The 22,533-nt window shown below is 41.5% G+C and overlaps 1 protein-coding gene across 2 annotated transcripts; it reads right to left on the bottom strand.

Moving 5' to 3' along the window:
- Positions 1 to 1,615: 1,615 nt before the first annotated feature.
- On the bottom strand, positions 1,616 to 21,950 carry gdpd5a (glycerophosphodiester phosphodiesterase domain containing 5a). 2 transcript variants are annotated; one of them, XM_070843685.1, is made up of 16 exons: positions 21,669 to 21,950; positions 16,585 to 16,759; positions 11,681 to 11,784; positions 11,434 to 11,527; positions 11,293 to 11,352; positions 11,104 to 11,202; positions 10,152 to 10,245; positions 9,609 to 9,754; positions 8,195 to 8,277; positions 7,910 to 8,060; positions 7,462 to 7,692; positions 6,721 to 6,866; positions 6,031 to 6,178; positions 5,521 to 5,603; positions 2,973 to 3,085; positions 1,616 to 1,898 (listed from the first exon to the last, which is right to left on the bottom strand). In XM_070843685.1, exons 2-16 carry the CDS (start codon positions 16,699 to 16,701, stop codon positions 1,807 to 1,809), a joined length of 1,761 nt encoding a protein of 586 aa, XP_070699786.1. In that variant the 5' UTR covers positions 16,702 to 16,759; positions 21,669 to 21,950; the 3' UTR covers positions 1,616 to 1,806. The 2 variants fall into 2 exon arrangements, with proteins under 2 accessions (XP_070699786.1, XP_070699787.1); XM_070843686.1 differs by having other exon boundaries at positions 7,471 to 7,692.
- Positions 21,951 to 22,533: the final 583 nt, after the last annotated feature.

Raw genomic sequence — 22,533 nt, 5'->3', positions numbered from 1 at the left:
TAGAGTTAAGTAGTACACATGTCTCGGGCTGCAACTAACACTTATTGTCATTTCAAGCTAATCTGGCAGTTTTTCTTAATTCTATAAAATGACGTCCTCAAATTGCTTGTTCTGACCAACTAACAATCCAAAGGATTTCCAAACTACAAAGACAAGGAAAAACAGGAAACAGCTAAGACACCACGTTTACCACAGATTTTCTCAGAGTGAATGTAACTAAATGGTAAACAAAGTACATGCTGAATTCCTGTCATAGCTGCATTTTACCAACGCATCACTTATAAAAGAATGTCACCATTTAGCAGGAAACAGCAAAATATGCAGCACTAAAGTTCACCCTTGGGGGACAAAAAATGTTTGTGCAAAATTTCTACGTGACCCAATAGTTGTTGATGTGTTTCAGTTTGGACCAAAGTGGCGGACTGACCAGCCAACACTGCACATAGCACATACCACATAGCATGGCTGGAATTTCACATTCATTTTTGATGTCTGAACTACTAAAATGGATGGAAAATCAGTATTTGCTTTTAGATTTAGTCTTCCACAAAAACAACCTGCACATTTTTCAAAGAGAGAAGATCACTTTTATTGAACAGTCAACATGTCTGCAGGTAAAAGTGTAGTTGTGACTTGATATTTCTACGCCTATTATTAAATGAAATGACAAAAAATACCCTACTAATATTCTACCACTCCATTAATTTAACAAAAAGGCAGCCATGTGAAAGTTGTAATAGCTAATAAGACTACTTAGTAAATCAGTCATGGCATGACAGAAGAGGCAGAAAACAAGATTAGATCATTGAGCACAACATACTCTCAACCCCCCAAAACACCCTCAACCCATGACACTGCAAGAGAAGAAGTTTTCATAAATGCTCTAATCCGTCATAATGATAATGATAATGAATGCAAACGTAAAATTTACAACTGACATGTCCAAACAATTGAAAATCCTCTCAGAGGGAAAAATAAAAACATGTAAAACAACTCATATTTACATCAGTTTATAATACAGAACCTCCACGGCCCATTTTCTCTTGTTATAAAACAACAGTGAAGTAAATGACATGGAAACGTTACAGCCTTCATTAGCTCAAATCTTTCTTTTGAGAACGTCAAACAAACAAACAAACTGAACAGAGGATCTTTCTCATGGTAGTCAGATGCATTTTTGGCCCAATCAACACACACATCACCACATTTCTAATAATGTCATATTATACCATGTGTTGCAGTAAAAATGTTGCAGCAGAATTTTCTGATCCAAGAAAACAAAGTTTTCACAGGTTGCTTGAGGATGTTTTAAAGTTTTGATTCAAACAAAAACTAATTCCAGTGTCAACTTTTCAATGGACTGAGTTCAGGCAGAAACCATCTGACTCATATTTTTGAGATATTTGCCCATTGGCCAGCTAACCCTGTAAGTGATGACAACATCGACTCATATCAGCCATGAAATATGACTTTTCACAGCAACTTTAAAGGTTACTGGTGAACTACTATTGAGGAATGTGGCTAAGACTTATCTACACAGAAACTATATCACATGCCTACATATATTACATATAACTTGCACATGTATGAATGAATGATGAATTAGTTTAAAAACTGGTGAATAGAACAAACTTTCATTATCATCCTTTAAACAAGATTTGGTATCCACGCTGTCATCACTTCCAGGATAAGCTGACCACAGGTCAGTCCTGTGTGCTCCTTCTTCTTCTACCAAGAAAATAACGTTCAGTCAATAAAGCTTTGACATCAAACATCTGCGATTGGTCCGCTGTGGCAGCGTGCTGTTCAGCGACTGAGGCCTCCGTGAGAGTATCTCGCATAACCGTTCTCAGGATACAGAGAGAGCTCCTCTGTGCTGCTGAGGCCGTTGTTAAGTTCTGAAAAAGATGTCAGAAAAATGACTGATGATGATAAGACTATTTCTACTGAAGAAAATGAAAAGACTTTGATATATTGGATTTATAGTTGGCTTAGATTAATGGTTGCCATTTATCTGTCCTTCATCTGGAAAGAATGATGAAAAATAATAAAAGGCTGATAAAAGCACACAATATTTAATAAAATGATATCAGTAATGATACATAGTACAAAAATGTGACAAATGACACCAACGGCAACAAACAAAAAGAGGTCGTGAGCTGAGCGTGGTACAGATTTGTAGTTGTTAAAGGAAGGACTAAGTATTAACGTTTTGGATTTGAGAGGAAAAAATTTCAGATTTATGTTAACGACGTCAGATATGTGGTTTATAATTATCTGTTCCATTATGATGAATTAGATCTTTGTATGATAAATATATAATATATATATGAAGTGAGCTCCTGCCACAGCTGTAAAGTCAACAGGTTCTCATACCGGAATGACAGAATAGGCCGAAATCCAGCAACTCCCAAAACAACATATATGAGTGTTTCAGCATCCTCTATAGGACGGATGGGGACAAGCCACAGCAAGTAAATCACTTAAGTTACATTCATGATGAAAGTTAATGCTGTGAAACAGTCACCGTTATGTTATGTTTACCAAAGTTTAGGATTAGGAAGAGATCACTTCCTTACAGAAGTTATGTCCCAAAGGTGATGTAACTTAAATCATGTGTGTGGTGTAAGTTATGTTAAGTAACTTTCCTCACAGGGCTGTTTGTCGCTCTTTGTACCTGACTTGTCACCATTAGCACAGCCGCCACAGGTCACCTGTATACACACTGCTCATTTTAACACCCTTGAAGAAACCACCACTGATGTGTTTGGGTATGAGGACAGGCTGGTGTAGTGTTTGAACAACAATGTAATAAATGAATCCAGCATCAGTTGTAAAACCAGCTTCTAGATGCATTACCGCCTAGTTTAGAATCTCATTCTGTATTTCTACCTGAATTTTACGCATGCTTGCTCTGTGCAGTTCCAACCTGAAGCATTTATTTCCAGGTTTGAATATAGCCAAAGCTTCACCTGAGAATATGAGCTTCTCCTTCATGATGTTGACGTCCCGACTGGAGCGGCGGGCCACAGCACTCAGCATGATCTGCTCTGGGTTATAGTTCTGCATCCCGCTCATCCTCCACCTGTTTCAGCACACACAGATCCAAACCATTACAGGCCAATCCAACTGTGTCATTAAACCTCACCTAAATTCAATAATTCTGGTGCCAGGCTGGGCCTTTAAGGGCCTTTACCGGCTTTATGTAATGGTATGTACATCAATAAACACGAGGCAAACAAGTACAGTGAAAGAAAGGAAGCAATTGGCCTTGGGGTGTCGGGCGATAGAAGCACAAGGAGGACAGACAAGGAGAGAGAAACAAAGGCCAAGGCAGTCACAGCAGTTACCTGATCATATGATAGCTGACAGATGCCAGGGGCAGCGGAGGAAGGTTGCATGCAGATCAGGCAGAGCACAGGACAAAGTAAGAATGTCAAAGGAGAGCGAGAGAAAGAGGGAGAGGACAGAGAGGACAAAGAGAGGTTACAGCATGGGGGAGAGACATAGAAGCATTCAGAAGACAAAAGACAGAAGTAGGAAAAAAGAAAAATATGGGCAAGAAAGACAAGAGCAGAATGAACAGTCAGTATAGCAGCAGCAGAGTGGACAAGTCCAGAGCTGCAGAGTCCAAGACTCAGAATAACACTGTGCAGTCACAGAAAGCCCTTCAACCCCCTCAGCTTCTCCACTTATAGAGTTAATATATTCAGACATGTGCTGCACCTGCCAATGCTAAAATAACATTTGATTTAACACATACTGAAAGTTATAAAACTGTTAATGAGCTGAAGAAAAACATTGCATGAAGCCTAACTGTGTTCACTAAAGCAGGTCAAATGTTAAATCATTTAAATCACCATATTCTCAGTACTTGTCACAAAAACAAGACCTTCTGAGTCAGTTCACCCAAATGTAATAAAAATATTTTGTCCAGGTTTGGAGATACCCAACTCACTAGTTTCTACCAAACAAATAGTTTCAACAGTTGACTTTGTATTCAGTGATAAAAGTGACTCAACTAAGTCTGTCAAATTAAACTACAAGATATAGCAATCATGAAATGCATCACAACTAAATCATAAATCATTTCACAAACCTCCACTCTATAAACAAGACACTGTAGCATTCATTTCCAAGTGTTAGACTGAAATAAAACATCTGACAGTACGGTTGGCCTACGTCTGACATAATGTTTAACTTGTTATTTGAAAAAAACGTGTTAAAATGGTAAAAGGGACTAATGGCCACTAAAAATTAACACTTAAATATGGTGGCAAGTGTTGCCTTTTTTGTGCTACTTGATGGAAAAATACATATCAAGGTGTTTTACCATTTACTATATTCACACACCTGTAAAACAAACAGATCAGAGCAGCATCATATCATTAAGCATCAAGCATAGAAATCTACCGATGACGGCAAGCACCACGCCGCTCTGGGGCTGTGAGTCCAGATCACGATTTATCATTAAAATCTTTCCAACGCTCAGGTTCAGGCAAGGTCGCAAAATAAGACACGTCTATAAAACAAAGGTTTATTTAAAACGTTTTGTTGTAATTCGAATACGCGTCATGCACTTACATCTGGAGAACCTTTGGCTTTCTATTATTATTTTTTCATTTATTATTATTATTATTATTATTATTATATTATATATTATATTATTATATTATATTATATTGTTATATATTATTATTAGTAGTAGTGGTATTATTTGTAGTATTATTGGTATTATATAGTACAGCGCCTTACTATGATTGTGCATGTTGTTATATATTTTTATTAGTAGTATTATTATTAGTATTATTAGTAGTGGTATTATTATTATTATTATTATAAGACTCTGGACTCACCTGGTGCAGTAATTTACCTCTGTGTAATAATTTGTAATAATAATTTTTATATATTTTTTTATTTATAAGTGTATTCTTATTCTTATTCTTATTCTTTTGGAGCTGTGTGTAACAAAAAGCAATTTCCCCCTGGGGATTATTAAAGTAATTCTGATTCTGATTTCTATCCCCCGAAAAGAGGCGCATGTATGTATATGTATATTTATGTATATTTATGTATGTAACGTCATCATGGAAACATTTTCGAGGAAAGTGTTTTCAATACTTTTAAAACACAATAACACTAAAATATTTTATCATATTTTACTACTAGATACTATTACTATTACTTTACTATTATCATTATTTCAAATGTGTATTTCAAATAAACTTATACTGCTCATACTATGTTGTTTGATGTTGGGTTTTTATTTTTAATTATTTTTTTCAATTTTTTGTAATTTAGGTGAACTGACCCTTTAAAGACTCCTCTCGACCAGTTGCACATTGTGACTAATTCAACCAACACGAATGAACATAAATACAAACGTTATGCACATGTGCATTAAACTAAATGCTATGATGCTCATTTAGAATAAAGACGGCGAGCGTTCAGTGAATATCTGTCTTTGATATCATTTTCTTACGACAGCTGCTCATGCATCACACTTCAAACTGTACTTACTTCTGAAAACAGAAAATCCCTATGACTATGGTGAGGGAGACCAGATCTGAAGCGATCCAGATGAAGTTGTAAGCGCTCTGGCTCTGCAAGAGAGAGAAAAGCAGTTTCCAGTCTCCACCAGCGGAGGTCACCATTAACATGCATGTCTCCTGAAGCCGACACAAGGCCCTGACTGAGGCAAAAGCCTGTTGGACAGCTGCTTTTTGGTTTAGATCTGTCTGTGCCCTTGTCTCAACCTGTCTCAGACTCTTTCCCAGGGTCCTGTTGTTCTCTAACGCCACGCTGAGCTAAAGTCTGCTGCTGAGCCCCTCATATTTCTCTGCGTCCTTGCCCTCGAGTCTTGCTGGGCCCTCGTCAGTCTCTGTCCTCTCTCCTGCTGTCCTCTCGTCTTGCTGTGTGACCTTGTCTGTGTGTTTGTGTCTGTGTGTGTGTGTGTGTGTGTGTGCGTGTGTGTGATTATATGTGTCTGTGTGGTGTCGGATAAGAGGCAGAGAGGGGAGAGCTGTTTACCATGAGCCAGATGGGGTAAGGCACCTTTCGGAGGACTTGGGGGGCATCAGAGGACACAGAAGGCACCCCACTACACCACAGGATGGAGAAGAGCCAGGGCTCATTCACTGGGTAGACAGTCACACTCACATTATTGGCCAGATACTCCCTGGGAAAGGAAAACTACATGTCAGAGCTGGAAAAAACAGCACTTTCCTTTCATAACACAGGAACTCCCAGGTAAACACAGGTATTGTCACTTTGAATGTTTTGTGTGAGAGAAATGCATGCAGCGTGGAACCTGCAATATTTCATCTGTATCCATGATGACGGAAAAGGATTCGATTAAAGGACCATGTCGCTATCATCCCAAAAGATCATGGACAGTTTTTAAAAAGGGGGCAAAACCGACGCAGCAGAACCAGAGATACTGTCTTTTCTTTCCCACATTCTTGTCACACCCACACCCACAATTAAACGTAGCTGCCACTGGTTCCTTCGGTGACTTGGGTGTGGTATGCTAGTAGTGGCTGCTGTAGCCTGGAGCCTGCAGCAGAGGTCTGTTCAGCTGAGGTCTCTCTATCTCCAAACCAACAGATCTTTTCATTTTCAGCCGCTGGCTCAAGTGACTTGCGGACATTCATCAGATGTTACACAGATCCCTGTGACCACACTAAAGGCTGTTTACAACCTTTGCTTGCTTGCTCTTACTGTATGTCTTTGTGGCTGGCCTTGCTGTAGTGGAGGGTCAGGCTTGTTATTCCCCTCTGCCTTATCTCTTCCACTGACAGCCTCTCATTTGAGCTTTGCTGAAGCCCTCGCACCTTCCCCCTGTCCGTGTCGGGGGACCACGTCACCTGGCACAGACACATATGACATGGAAAGACCCTGATCAGGAATGCATGCAGTGTGCTTTATGTTCCACTTTGATGTTACGACAGTGCTACTTGTACAAACTAAAATATCAAGATGATGTAGGCAAATAAACCGTGACACCTTGGAGTACAGTAATTACAGTGAACACAGAAGGAGGCTCATCTCTCCCAGTATTCTCAGTGGTAACATGATCTTTATCAGTATGAACTGTAGGTATGTAGCAGTTTTTTTCAGTGAACAACGTATTTGAATGGTGTCCTTTCAAATGTTATTGGAAAAAATGCAGGTGTTCTTTAGAACTTTTAAAAAATCTTTTGTGGATACAGTATGTTGCTGGAAGATGCATGTTTTGTAAAGTGATGGTGTCTTGTAATCCCATGTGAGAAGGGCCAGGAGTGGCATGACAGAGAAAAAAAATAAAAACTTCCTAAATCGTAACACCCTATCCAAAGATCAGTGTACTGTAGTACAACACCAGCTGCCAGTCTCAGTGAGTAGTCTTTGTATTCCTGAGTCACTGGAGTTACTACAAGTGGCACCTTTAAGTAATCAAAGGATTATTAACGAGGAACCTACAGTCCTCACCCTCTTCTGGTTAATCCCTGCTTTCTGCACTGCCCACAGCGTGTCCATGAACCAGTTCCGGTAGCGTGGGTGCTCTGGTGGAGGCTTGCGGATGTTGAGCAGTGCAGAGCTGTTGGTCCTGGCTGCCAGGCGCAGCATTTCCACCAGACTGCAAACTGTCTGGTTGCCTATTCTGCTCCGGTCCCTCGCGGTCAGGGTTTTTACTGTCCAGTAGGGGTCACTCTGGAGGCAGAGGACAGCAGCAGAGAGGCAGACACTGAGATGTGACACATATTCTAAATCAAGTGCGTGCAGCTAATGTGTGCAATTTGTACTTATAGATATTAGATTTAGACTTAGTTATCGTTTATATCATTTGGTCTTGCAAACACATATTCCAGCTGTGATGGAATCTACATGAACAAATCAGGGTGAGTTGGTGTGAAGTGGATTTCCGTACCTCCAAGAACCACTGGCCTGCGTTCAAGGAGCGAATCTCTGTCCAGTTGAAGAAGGAGGCGTCATCATACTGTCTGGTTGGAAAGACCTTACTGACGTCTGTGGTTCGTCTCAAGGTGCGGTCTCGCATTAGAAAGGGAATCCCCTCCACACTGAGAGACACAAAATGGTTGTCAAATGTCGTCCTTTACAACATTGATTATGATTTAGTAGGATCTATATGTGGAACTGCAGAGCACTCTGAGTGAATTAAATATGAATATGTTATCAATGTGCGGTTAATCACCTGATGGTGACGTCAGCCTCCAGGGAGCTGGCTCCATGCTGCAGGGCTCTGTGAAAGGACACCATAGTGTTTTCTGGAGCCAGCTAGAGCAAAGACAAGACAGATCAGATGTAAAAGACAGAAAAAACACATTGGTGGGAAAAGATTCAAAGTTCTTTCAAATTTAAAATTCTTTATGGTTACAGATTTGTTTATTCAGGATTTTGACAATTAGACAATTACCTTTGGGCTACAACATGGACCAACACAGCTGAATACATAACAAATATTTGGTCAACATAGCACATCTAATTTTTTTGGCGTCTGTTTTACTGTATAAAAATATTGCGAAACAGAGAGAAACAACTAACCCAGACTGACAAAGACAAACAGCATAGTGTAGAAAAACCCAGTAGCAAACTCTAGTGCTTAAGATGCCTTTAAATCACAAATGTATTGTATTAAATTGTGCTAGTTGATTACATTTCTTTTAGTATGAATATTGACAGTAAATACAGACACAAGGCAAAATCCATTAATGTAAATAATCAAAAGTAGCTTAAAGAACTCATTTTGTTTGTAGATGCTGAATTTCCCTCTTGGATTCTGTGACAATGTAACTAAAGACAGCTCAGACTGCTTCTTTTAGGTGTTATGTGACACCAGGCTCTATGGCGATGCTCTTTTAGGAGATAACATCAAATCAATTACATTACAAAACATTTCCCAAGAGACAAAGAGAAAAAAAATGCTGATGTCCAATGAATTAATCTCTCGATTTGTGAGAGTGCATGGTCTTTTTCTGCTTTATTCAATCATCTGTTGAGGAGGTGATCTGTCGGTGACTCTGTCACTACAGGTATGAACATACACAGCTGAATAACGGCTTCATGGGGGACAGTAATATCTAAATAATCCAATCTAATAATCTGCTGTGTCATTTATCTAAAACCTCCACACAGCCGAGGTGCAGGCCAGGTGGTTTTTGTGATTACTGTGTATGTGCATGTGTGTATGTGTATGAGCCTTTAGAGGGCACGATAGCACAGCTCTGAACATCTCTGTACATTTGTTTACAGCTAGTCACCTGGAAGAGTATTTGCTTGCCCAGCTGTGCCATGACAGTTCAGTTTGTTGTTGACTCTCACGCTCACTGAGCATGACAACTGTAGGCTCATGTACTGTAGCTGTGCACCACTGTGCTCGGTAAAATATAGTGCACAGGCATGTATGCTCTCAGTCTATGAACATAGAGATAAGATCCAACTGATCCAGGGGCTTTAGATCCTGATGCAACAACACATGTATAGGACATTTTTGTTATTTTTTGTCTGTCAGGTCTTGGCAGTGTCATGTTCTCCCCACAGAGCTGCACATCATCCATTTGGACAGTGAACTGCATCAGACAGTGAGGTCTGACACAGCTCCAACTCACCATAGGAGCTCCTCGTCGGCCAATGATGTCTGGTCGAGGCTTGAGGCTTTGCCGGTCCATGATGCAGGGGCAGGTGAATGTGAGCGGTGCCAGACAGATAGCCAGGAGGACGATGGCGTAGATCAGCAGCACCATCACCTGGAAATCTAGGAGGACGGAGCAAAGGGGTGTTAAGAGTTCGACTTATTCATCCTCAGTTCATCTATGCATTATGGCAAGGTTGTCTGTGGTGGTTAGTAGAGTTAGGCGCTCCGAAAACAGAGAAATAATTATCTAAGAAACACTACAGGAAAGCACTGTAAAGTACATGTAGTTAAACACCTATATCATGTCACATACCTTCATCATCTGCACAATATCCTCATGGGGTTACTCAAATATTACAAGGTGGCACCTTGTGGAATTGAAACTACAAGTGTGTTCATGATACAATGACAAAAATGATCTTCTTCATTCCATATCAGTCTGTATAAAGAAATCAGAAGCAGAGGACTGCTTGGGTGATGACAGGGATCTTAACTAGATATAAAAGTCAACACTTACTGGATCTCTCTCTGCGGACCACATATCCAGCTACCAACCAGCTGAGAGCCGTCACGGTTGCCAGGGCTCCAATGTGGAGGAAAGGTGCTGTGGACTGGTGGGAAACACAAACATAGACCAAAGGTAATAATAAGTGTATCCTGTACAAGGAGTTGGTGTGGTTGTGTATCAGTACTATGAGAAATGAATCCAGTTTCAGTGATCATTTTAGGACCTGATGCTTTAGCACTGCAGATACACCATGCAGCAGTTTTTTTAACATTCAGGAGCCAAAATGTTATGTACAATATGTCAGTTTGGACACAGTCATTGAAGTTACCTTAACAACCTGATTAATATAACTCTCCTGTCCAGCAGTTGGAAACCTTAGTTTAGCATAAAGAGTGACAGAGTGTCTACCAACACACCACAACAGCTCAATAAATCTTGGTTTTACAGGGCGCCGTGTGCGGGTGCAGACTTCTTGGCAGGGAGCTAAGTGATTTCACTTCTTCAGGCTAAGCGAAGCTAACTGGCTGCTGGATCATATTTAATGGATATGAAAGTGGTATCACTTGTATCTTCTCATCTAACTTTCAGCATCTCTTCCAAATATTTCAAACTATTCCTTAAAGTCTGCCAAAACGTACTGCAGATAAGATTGGATAGGAATTAACACTGACGTCCATCCAAAACATAATTACTCTCAGGTGCTGAGCTTTTTTTAGTGCTGTTTTGGAACAGTTCTACCCCCTATTCCACTTTGAATCCCTCACTCAAGGGATTAACTGTAGTCCCTTTATGAAAACTACCATCAGTTCAAATTAATTCAGTTGCAATTTATTATGCCTTCCTTTAACTGACACTATTATATACTGTATGCAACTTTAGTCAAAAGGTAGAAAACTAAATGAGTCAAAACACAGCAGCAAATGTAACGGATGCAGGATTATTGTACAGCCGTGATTCTAACCTGCAGTGATACGAGCAGGATGTCCCACTCCTCCCCCCATATGTCATCAACAGAGATGACCCCAGAGATGGTGGAGAGCAGCGCAGCCAACACTCCAATCTGTAGAGACAATGATGAAGTCAGACTTCATATCAAAAGGTGTGTGTGGAGAAAATCTATAGCAAACATTTAAGATGTGGACCACAGCACCTTGTGAACCCAGTAGAGGTTCAGCTGCTGGCCCAGTGATATATGGAAGAGGGCTAAAATCTGAGAAAACAGAAAGATTCACATCACAAGTGAGAAATGATCACGTTTGCTACTATTTAGGGGCTTGAAACAGACTGTTACCATTAGGAATGTGATGTAGGTGAATCCCACGGTGGTGGATGCCAGGATGGGGATCGTCTCATCCCTCCATTCTCCAGAGCGGTTGTACACTGACCTGGAGTGTGAACAGGTAAGATGTGACTTGTCTACCTTATGATGAAACTCATTCTTTTTTGTCAAATAGGAGAAGTGGTTAGAACTGGTTCCATCCTTGGTCACAAACAGATTTTCACTTCCAGTCACATAGTGGGATGACTGACTGACTCACCAGTTGAACTCGTTGAAATCATTTTGAGCCACCAACCAGAAGTAGGCCCAAAACAGAAGCAGAAGGAAAGAACTGCACAAGATGACGAACCATGTACACTCCCACTGTGCCGGAAAACACAAATAGTTCACCTTTTCAGATGCTAAACTGAGACTGTTTCATACGTACATACATATACATATATACATGAAAATAAATATATAAACACACACACACATATATATATACAGTAGTCCCTCGCTGTAACACGGTTCACCTTTCGTGGGCTCGCTGTTTCGCAGATTTTTTTAGTGCAATTTTGCATGCTTTTCTTTTTACAGTGTAAAAGTGTAAAAAAGTGATTGGCTAAGGGACTGTAGACCAATGTCAATCAATCTCCTCCGTGCCGTGTCTCTGTACAGTACAGAATGCGTTCGACTTGCCAAATTTACATAAATGTTCAATCGCTAGCAGTGTGACTTTTAAGTGCTGCCTGTTTGCAAGACAAACAAACAAGTCAAACAAGAGATAAATGTGAGAAAATGTTAATGCCTGTCTGAGAAAAGTGTATAAACTGTATGGTGAGGGGTTTTACAGCCTTAAAATAAATAGAATAATTGTAAAAAAATAAAGCTGACTACCTCGCGGATTTCGCCTATTGTGGGTTATTTTTAGAACGTAACCCCTGCAATAAACGAGGGACCACTGTACTGTATATACAGTATATACATAAGAATATGAAGAGTTTGAGAGACTGAGATTAAAGCGGTGCTAATCAATATTTTTATATGAACAATGGATCAAGTGGCTAAATGCTGTGTGACTAAGGTTAGTCATAGTGACAAACCCACAGATAATTGTTCCCCTCACACTCCTGATTTTGTTTTACAGGGAGACGGGTCTAGAGTCCCTCTGTGTGCTACCTTCCCTGCAGCACACAGCCAACAGACAGTTAGCAACTAGATGGTGAACTATTTTAGCTGTTGTAGGGTATTTTGTCCAGACCAAAAGCAGAGCTAAAGGACAGTGAATACTGGACTGGCAGTCAGAAGTTGGACAGACAGACACCTCTAGACGAACGCTATAGTGATGTAGCTCTGTAACTGCTTGGTGTTTGTTAACACTGAACTTCATAAGGTGATGATGTGTTAATGTGATGTTCACAGCTTGGTTTCCCAAGGGCCCTAAAGTAGAGAGTAACTTCTAGCTCAGCTGACATAATTATTACACTGTGAATCTGTAGTTGCTAAATTCAAATGTTTTATTTAATCCAAACGTTATACTCAGTACTGGGGAACTACAGTAGTTGAAAGAGTATTTTTCCGATGATGTGGTCACTATCCATTCACTGCACTTCACAGACATCTCTTTTCAATCAAATTCTTTTTCTGTTAGTTTGGGATCCGTATCCCTGGGATGAATAACTGCTGATGATGACTTCCTGTAGTTCCTGCATGCCATCACAAAGACATAGCCAAACAAACAAACAAACAAACAAATAAATAAAGGCTTTCTCATTAATGGGCTGTAACCCCTTCCTTTACAGTCTTCTGGCTTGGCATGTGGGACAAAGGTATAGAGGGGAGCTCGTGCAGCACTCAAGGACTCTTCCCTTCAGTAATTAACAGGATTATGAGCTAATGCCATGTGAGGGGAGGTGTAGAATGTGATAGGCCAGTCAATAGATCCTGTTGTGCATTGATCAGCTTTGCACCACAGCGTGCTGGACTCACCATTTCCAGAGGCTTATGTAAGGGGCTGGAAGATACTTAGTTGTGTGTGCAAGTAAAGAGCAAATGACTGCACTGATGCGCTGAGAGGTTGAGTCTACACAGGACAACTTATGAGCAGTTTCACTTACAGCAAGGAATGGAGAGGGTATGACAACGCAACAGAGAATATCCTCTAACCCAATGCAGCCAGTCACATGACTGGAGACAGGACACGGGAGAAGTGGGGATATGACAAGTACCAGTGGTTGTTTTTAACTGGTTTAGCAGCATGGCTATGAGGCACTGAGCCAAATTCCCTGATATGTCCTAATTTTTCCAGACATTTCGCCAAATTCCACTTTTTTTTTCATTTGAAATTCTCCTCTGTCTATTTATACGCCTCCACCAGAGAGCACTCATTTGGTAGATTAGGATTTCAGTTTCATGCCGGAGGTGTCCAGCAGGGTTAGAGAAAGGCCGTGACTAACAGGTCAAGTAATCCTTGGCTCAGAAAATCTCCTTGGTGAGGAAAATGGTGTTGAGGAGAAGCCTGCTCCTCAGTAATTACTGTCAAAGCACATTCAATACTAATACAATACTATAGATTTGACAGAAAATGAGAGACAAGTAAAAAGCCTAAATACTGAAATTGATCCAAAAAAATCTCCTAAACACAATAACAGCAGTTCCACTCACTGATTTGCAGCATTGGCTTCCACGGTGCAATGCATCTCAGTTATAATACAAGAAACAACAACACTTAAAAGACAAAACGATCATGAGAAAGGTCATGAGAAACAATGTTTAAGTGTGGGAGGTACCCCCATACCACATCATCCAACCTTTGCCAGGCCGCTCTCACTGTGCAGCTGTGGGATACCTGACACTTTCTCCTGAGTGAATGGCATGCACAGGTCTCTCCATCTCTTCATTTAGAACTGCTTCCAACAGCGCTCATAAATCCTGATTTATGTGCTGACTTCACCGTATGACCAACCTCTCCCTCCGTCTTTCCTCTGCCGGGAGATACTGTACAGTATGAGACAAGGCCAGAGTCTCCTGAACATGAACACTGATGGTGTGTTCAGGATGTTTTTTAAATGACTGTGTACACCCGCCATTTTCTAAGAGTGACTGTGTGATGTTGTTGTGAGCCACGATGCCTTAGTGCAAAGTTTCCACAAGCCACTCTGACAAAGTGGAGCAGCAGAGGTTCAGAGTACCGATGATGTCTGAGAGAACATTAAGCCTAAAAGCCCAAAGCAGCACTGAATCAGTAATCTGTCCTCACTAATAAAAGGCTGGCCTTGATAATACAATCAGTCACATTCACTCGTTGCAGTATAAACAGACAGTATTTCAGTGCATGAATGCTAACCTCTCTGCTTATGTGTAAGCACTGCATGTGTGTCTACATGAAGCTTTGTAAATGGAGACAGCGAGGTGAAAGAGGCAGCTGTGTGCTTGTATTGTTTCTTCTTGGTCAGCACATCATCAGTGCCAGGCTCACACACTCGGTAAATGGCCTAATTTATGGCAGAGCCACTGACTCTTTGTGCAAAGAAGACATCCAGCAGCCATAGCTGTGGCTGCCCAGTGGGCATCCACAGCTGGGAGTCTGGCCCTGCTTTACACATCCAAACACTGCACTGATTCTGTCACTGGCTTTATTCTAAAGATCATTTTCCCCTGTTACTAGGGTCTGCTCTAGAGGTTACTCAGGAATTCAGTTAAAATGAGGATGACATCAACCTCTAATGGATCAGTTTTGGAAACAAAAAAACATTCCTAAAATTCCTAAAGAATTACTAAGGTGAAGGTTAAATAAATAGAGCACATATTCATCAAATATAGGAAAGATTTTTTTAAAAATTAAATGTTAGGAAAGGAGTTTTAAGTGATGTATGATGACACTGTCCAAAATCTTTAGAAACTGTTATGTAGCAAACATTATTTACATTTTCAGTGCTATTTGAGTTTCACCTAAGGAACAAACTACGGGAAAATTCATGGTATAAATGGAGCCTGAAATGCCACAATCATAATTACTGAATGTACGTTGCACACCACATTGTTGTTGTGCAGTTTTGTGTTGCCTTTCACAAAGCCTGACCTATTTTCCTTTTTTTTTTTTGGCCTTCAGAACCACAACAGGGAAAATAGTTCATCTATTCCTGAGGCGCGATCAGGTTTCAGTGCAGACTCAGCAGGATTGTGTTGTGTGTCTCATTACCAGCCTCTGTTTTGCTCTCCTGCACACTGCACAGTGTACAGCCAGCCACTGGCCACACACACTGAAGTAGTTTAAGTGCATAATGCTGATCTACAAGATCCCTAAGCAGAACTAGTAAGCAGGGAAATAGGGATAAGAACACCAGCTAAGACTACTGTTGTTCTTAGGCCTATATGATACAGCCATACCTAAAGAGGATCTAAATACTGCATACAATGTGCTCTTAGCATATCAATGCTGTTTCTTTATCATTACAACCTATAAGACTGCGACTTGCATTTCTTACTAACATGCCTTACATAGGAGCACGTTACACTAATGCAATTAGTTTTTTTTCCATAATGACTGGTGTAATAGATTACAATTTAAATTTAGTATTCACATCACAGTTCTTATCGCAGTAATACTGTTACTTTGACACTTGTTAGCCGTCAGAACCTGTTTATTTAAAGGTAATTTATGTGGTATGTGGGTGTGACACCTCTCTCTAAGTAAAGGAATTCATTACTTTTGCTGTTAAGTAATTAGTGAAATAGTCCAATGTAATTATTTTTCCATGAGTAATGCGTGATGAGTATTTGATTACAGGTGTGAAGTAACTTGTCCAACACTCTACTAATGGAAGACAATTCCGCATGTCTGACATACACACTTATAACGGGAGGATGTTCAAAGGTGTGGCTGGGTGTCGAAGGCTGGCACTGAATGTCTGGTCAGGTTCATAGCTTTGCTTATTTATCCATCAGATATATATCATGACTTCAATCCAAATTTTGTCAAGTTTAGACTATTTCATTAAAGTTGCTGTACAGCTGCTTACATGTTTTATGTAAGTATTTCTAGTAAGTATTGCTTTGGTAGTGAAATTCAGTATCGTATTAGCATTAGTACCGCTTCAATCAAAGACTGACAATTTGAATTGGAATAATTTGAGTTTGAAGATGCATCACACGATAATAGTGATATAGGTATAGTCTTACCCTGGAGCTGTCGTCTTGGGAACGCTGGTAGCGTTTCCAGCGGCAACCATAGATCCCAGTGACAAAGGACACAAAGACCTGCTTCTCGTAGACCTGTAAGGGTTGGTGTTTCACCATGCTCCTTCAGCCTCAACGCGCCACCAGTCCGTTAACATCCCACACAGGACTGGAAACCCTGAAGAAGATCAAAGTGTTACCAAACAGAACAAGCTTCCAAATAATAAGCTCAGTCTTTATCCATACAATTACATTTTTCACCAGCACGCCAGCCACGTCATGCTGCTGAGGTATATTTCTTTACAAAACACTTTGAAGATGTTGACAGTCCTCGGCCTTGTTTGGAGTAACAACACGTGTGAGAGGAAGTCAACATACTATTCACTAGTGACACATGTCTGGGACAGACATAATAACATGTTGTATGCTTTACAGTCACCATCTAAGGTTTTATTACTGTGGAAATGTGCCAAACAGGCACCAGGGAGATTGGTATCATCTATTTATGGGTGTGACTTCGTCAAAAGGAGTCAGCGTGTTGCCATTAAACTCACTTCTGCCTCGGAGAAAGGCTTGTTGCCTTGGCGGCAGGTAAAAATGTCTTGGCATGGACGCTGCTGTTTTTCATGGCTCTCTGGAAGAGTTAGTGCTGCGCCATGTCTCTTTTCAGGGTCTCTTATTGCTCGAAATCAATCACTTGTATCACTTTTTGCATTCTCCTCAGGCATTTCCATCATTTCTGTATGGAATCATTTACAGACAGCCAATTATGGAATTATATAATTTTCCCTTCGAAGACCTTTAGGGCCTTTGTGTTTACGGATCGACTTGGTGTCCTGCTGAGTGACAGGTCCTAAAATAATGATCATTGTTTTTGTTTAGTGGAATGGTTCTCTGGGCGGCAATGTCATTCTACCACTTTGTCCAGACTGAAATACTTATTCTGACTATGACTGTTACTTCAGCTGCTCAGAAGTTTTGTACAGACAGTAAGGAAAGATATTTAATAGTCTTTAAGCCAAACTGCAAGTGAACACCTCTCTGTGCAGCTGGATGGAAATAAATGTTTGTTCTGTTACTTCAACGCATCAGTTTCGCGATTGTGATCAGCTCTACACCCTTATTCGGTTATAATGTGATGTGTGATTCACGCTGCTTCTCTGAAGGGAGGCAAAGGTTTTTTTGTGGGCCCGGGTTGGTCCATTAAACCTGGCCGTGCCGTTCCAAGCCAAACTGTGATGACATGCGTTTGCACTATGGCTTCAGAGCAGGGGACAGCCATGCTGAGCCGTGCTACTGTGGTCCTACTTGGCCAAAGAATGTGGCATTTAGAGCGCACTGATACAACAAGACAACAGGAAAGAAGCACAAAGAGCTCCAAGCTGAATGCGCTTTGTTAACACCAACATCAAGAAGAAATATGTTGCTCTGATCACATCAGAGACTAAAAACCCTTCACACGTGACCAAGGGGAGCCAGGTGGGCGTCGCTGCCACCACATAGAGCCCCCTCGACACCCTCTAATGGAGAGCAGCTCACCTCTCTGAATACACCTTGAGGCAGCAGTCGGACTGCAGATACCACCGTGTCAAAAACTCCTCATTCATTCAATGAGACCACTGCTTTGGTCCAGCAGGGATGACAGCAGAGCACCTGGTGGGGCTATTTAACAAGCCCCCCCCCCATCCTCACAGCACTTATGAAAACAGATCCACCTGGTGCTGTAGGCCACACTGCAACCCCCGCTTCATTTACTGCAGCAGAGCATGGAGTGAGCTTTTCTAGATCCAAAAACACCCTCAACAGAAAACAAAGTACAACAGAACACTGAAATGTCTTACATTTTATTCTTTATCCCTTTTGATAGAAGGCAGCAATGAAAAGCAATTTCCCCGAGAGATAAGAGTAGATAAGGGTGTTTCCTGGTCACCGGTCCTTAACAAAACAAACTGCTCCTTTGTCCTTATCTCTGAGCAGAGAAATTACAACATGACAGGGGGAATGGGCTAAATGTGTCTGGCTGCGTCTGTGGACAGCTAACACTCTGTTTCCACGTCATTTCATGATTTCACAGACTCACAAGAAAGTTCACGGGGAAGCGAGCCATGCAGCAGGACCACATATACTCACAGTGAGAAACTGAGAGACTAATTAGGCTTCATTGTCTCAGCACCAGGAATTTAACATGGCTACAATGCTAGAGGTACATGAGCAATAAGGAAAATGCTTTGGAAGATGTGAAGGTGGAAATAATGACATAACAGATACTGCTCTTAATTAGCAATCTGGGCCCTCATACAGTGTATTTTATCCAGGCTAGCAAATGAAATTTCACCATGTGTATAACTGCTAAAAACTGAATATTCTGACAAATAATTGACCAATATTTTTATCTCCTGGCGGTCAATGTTGCCATCTAGGCAGCAAGGCATGACATGACATGACAAAAAAGCCCACTGTCTTTGGGGATAGTTCTGTTGGTGTGCTGGTGCTGCTTCTCTTTAATGCTGTGTATCACCTGAGCTGTGTACCCTTTAGGATTCACTGCCAGCGTAAATCTACACAACAATCCTCAGAAGGAGGACACTGTCATGCAGATCTGCAGACTTGACTGCAGTCGACTGGTTATTATACGTGAACTTGCAGGGAGCCTTCTCCTGGATTCTGGGGAGATGGCAGATTCCCAGCATTCACATCCTGACCCCGTCGTCTAACAAGGACCAACTGGAGCTGAAATCACAGGGCCTTATTCCAGCTAGGTTGGCCTATTGTCTCACTGTGGCTTTGTACTGTGGTGCTATCATCACAGCGCTGTGGCCGAACTAGGGCCAGCCACTCAGGCCTGAGACACTTCATCTCTCTATTGCTGTGTGATTTGAGGCTTCTTGAGAGCAAACTAAGAATATGTCCAGTTAAATGATGCCAGATACAGTATGCACTAAAAGAATATAGTAAAAGGATGCAACTATGAAAAGTCTGTCTTCCCAAATTCACCTTTTTTTTCCACTGGGTATAAGCTGGACTGATTAGGTCCCTGATGTGGATGTGAACAGGGAAATGTTTTCTTGAGCAGTCGGTCATTCTGTCTGATGTACTCAGATGCTTTTGATTGATTCTGGAAAACGACACGAAAAGCCTTCCTGAATCCAGGGCCTACCTTAACGCCTCACGAACATCAATCTGCTAATAAAAATGTGTGCAGCATAAACTTCAAGGAATGTCTACAGCACACGTTCTATTTACAGCAAAATCACTGTGAGCAGACACGAAAGCTTTTGATGAAAATGAGGGTTAGCAGTAATAAACTAGTTATGTTCTCAGTTAGTCAGTGTGGTTTATGAAATGTGCTTCAGTATTTGGGCTGTAGTGAGTCAGCAGCATTAGCTGAGTTGATGGAGTACTTACAGTAGCAGGACCTGCACTGATTGGACTCAGGCCTAATGTGCCATTAAATTTTAATGCAATTTCTGTTGTTTCTTTTAGCCTCTGTCATACACTCTGTACTGTATAGTCTCTAAGATAAGAACTACACCTTTTAGATCTGTTACTGTTTCATACAGCCGACAACTTGCAACTACATGAGGAGGACAGCTCCCCAAACATTACTCCAGGCCCCAGGTTCACCTGAGGTGCCTCTTGCAGCCTTTCGCTTGGCCTCAGGCCAGTTTCCTCTGGTGAACCTGCCTGATAGGACTTCACTGCTCTCCTTACTTTCTTGCCAGCCTCCACAGGAGACCTGGTCACTGTCGACACCACTCCATGGCAGCAGGCACCTTGCTGTGTTGTCAGTGGAGTAAGAATGATGCGCTCATTGAATAATACAATAATCCGCTAAATCTCAGCCAACCATTTGCCACAGAGCGTCTGCCATATCTGTCTATTATTAGCCTTTTATCTCGGTCACTGTCGCCTCTTTCCAGGCTTCCATCGTTCATTCCTTCATGAAATTTATATATGCATGCATTAATAGTATCCTTAATCTTTTAGTGGATTTAGCCAAAAATAGAGTTTCCATTAGTGCCATGCGCTCATTATCCACACACAGGGAGGAGTACGAGGGCACCAAGTGGAAACAAAGCTACCGCTGAAGCCACAGAGTTTATTTCAGTATATGCTGATGTTTTTCACCCCACTGGGTCGACCTGCATCCATCAGGTGGTCAGAAGACACGAGCCCCCACTGGATAAACTGAGACCCTGTTCTGCTGCCTGCCCTGCGCACCATCAGCCAAGCAACACCTGCCATTTCTGAGGCACCGTCTGAGTTATTACAGGCGCTTTAAGTCTGACACATAATGTAAATGGGACTGCAGGAAGGCCAGAGTACAGCTAGAGAGAAAAAGAGGAAGTCAGAAATGTCTTCGACTAATCAGATCTGGGAGGACAAAAGGACAGAGCAATGTGATTAAAGCTTGATTCACTTGCTTTGCAAAGATGATGACATCACCACTTGCTGGCAAAGACTGTTTATATGCAGTGTAAAAGAATACGTGCACATTTTCAGCACTAATTAACCAAAGAACCTCTACCTATCTCATCAGCTCAGTGTTTATCTTTGAGTGCCCAGAGGTTGGATGCATGATGGGAACTGGCAGGTCAAGATAATTCAGCTCAGTGTGTACTTGTACTTTGTGTGCTTCCAAACTATGACATAGCTTCTCAGTGACTTTACCAAAGTAAGTCACACAGGCGCTCAGTGGTGCAGCAGGTGTCTCTGAAGGTACAGCAACACAAACACACAGCTGTCAGCCGGCCATCAACACATGACAGCTAATTATCTGTTTGGTCTCCTTCCACAAGCCTTTAATCCGTCATGTTTATCATAATGTGTGGACCCTTATGGGAAGCAGGGGGCCATTAGACAGTCCCTGGCTGCTGCCTGACACTGGCCATGGTAACAATTAAAGGGCTGGGGTTGTGTCATCTTTAAAGAATGTCTCTAAAATATCTGTTTGGAAAATAAAGACACAGAGTGAAGACAGATCTCTCTCAACTGAGTTCCACCAATTAATCACAAAACAGAACACAGTGCCAAGTGACACTCAGATTATAGGAAGATAATCCCGTGAAGTGCGCACAGACACTTACTTTACCTCCACGACAGCCTCTGTATCCTGGACGGTGCACAAAAGGTCAGAAGCTCTTCGTTAGTGACTTATTTCCACGGAGGTTGACATAATGTCGTCTCTTCACGGTTAGACTTTAAGGAGTCATGAAAGTCTTTAAAGTAACTTTGCGCAGCGGCGTGAGACGCGCGGATGGCACACATGAGCCTCTACTTTGTTACTCCAGCGGCGAAGTGCGGCTCCAGCGCGACAGATCCAAGGTGTGAAAATGTGTGAATGTTTGAATAAATCGCGGGAGAGTTCCTCCAGGAGCACAGAGACCTACCTTCAGTGTTCATAGAAGAGTTAAAACTGTAATCCGGCCGACACGCTGTGGGTGGAGCTGAGTTCCGCTGCAAGAAATAGTCCGTCCGAGCGGCTTGTAGACGGAGCGCACAGCTGACTGGGGAGCTGGAGAAGTGTGGACTTTTTATAGTGGGCACGATGGTCGGACCTGAAGAGCAGCAGCAGCAGCAGTGATGCTGCAGGTGGACATCCAGCTGTTGTGTGTTCCTGCTCGTGTCTCATGTTCCTTCATTCACCTCATTCCTCACATTACTGACGGTGCATGTTTCCTTTAGTCCCTTTTTCCATTTATGCCTGTTTTATTGCTCTTATTGTTTTTATACCCTGCCTTTAAACTTATATGCTCTATGCTTTTAAATCTGTTTCATATTTTTGTCCTGTATCTTTTCTGTCACAGAGCCTCCACAGACAGTTTGTGCAAGTGACTAACAAACAGCTTGAATTTATTAATTTCATTATTCATTAATTTACTAAAAGACACCCGTTACAAAGGATGCCATATGGTAATTTACCTTGTAGCAGGGGATCTGCACTAGAATCCA

The sequence above is a fragment of the Pempheris klunzingeri genome, chromosome 14, assembly GCF_042242105.1.
Source record: "Pempheris klunzingeri isolate RE-2024b chromosome 14, fPemKlu1.hap1, whole genome shotgun sequence".
Taxonomy (NCBI): domain Eukaryota; kingdom Metazoa; phylum Chordata; class Actinopteri; order Acropomatiformes; family Pempheridae; genus Pempheris; species Pempheris klunzingeri.
The sequence above is the reverse complement of the archived record's forward strand: the minus strand, read 5'-3'. Positions and strand labels throughout refer to the sequence as shown.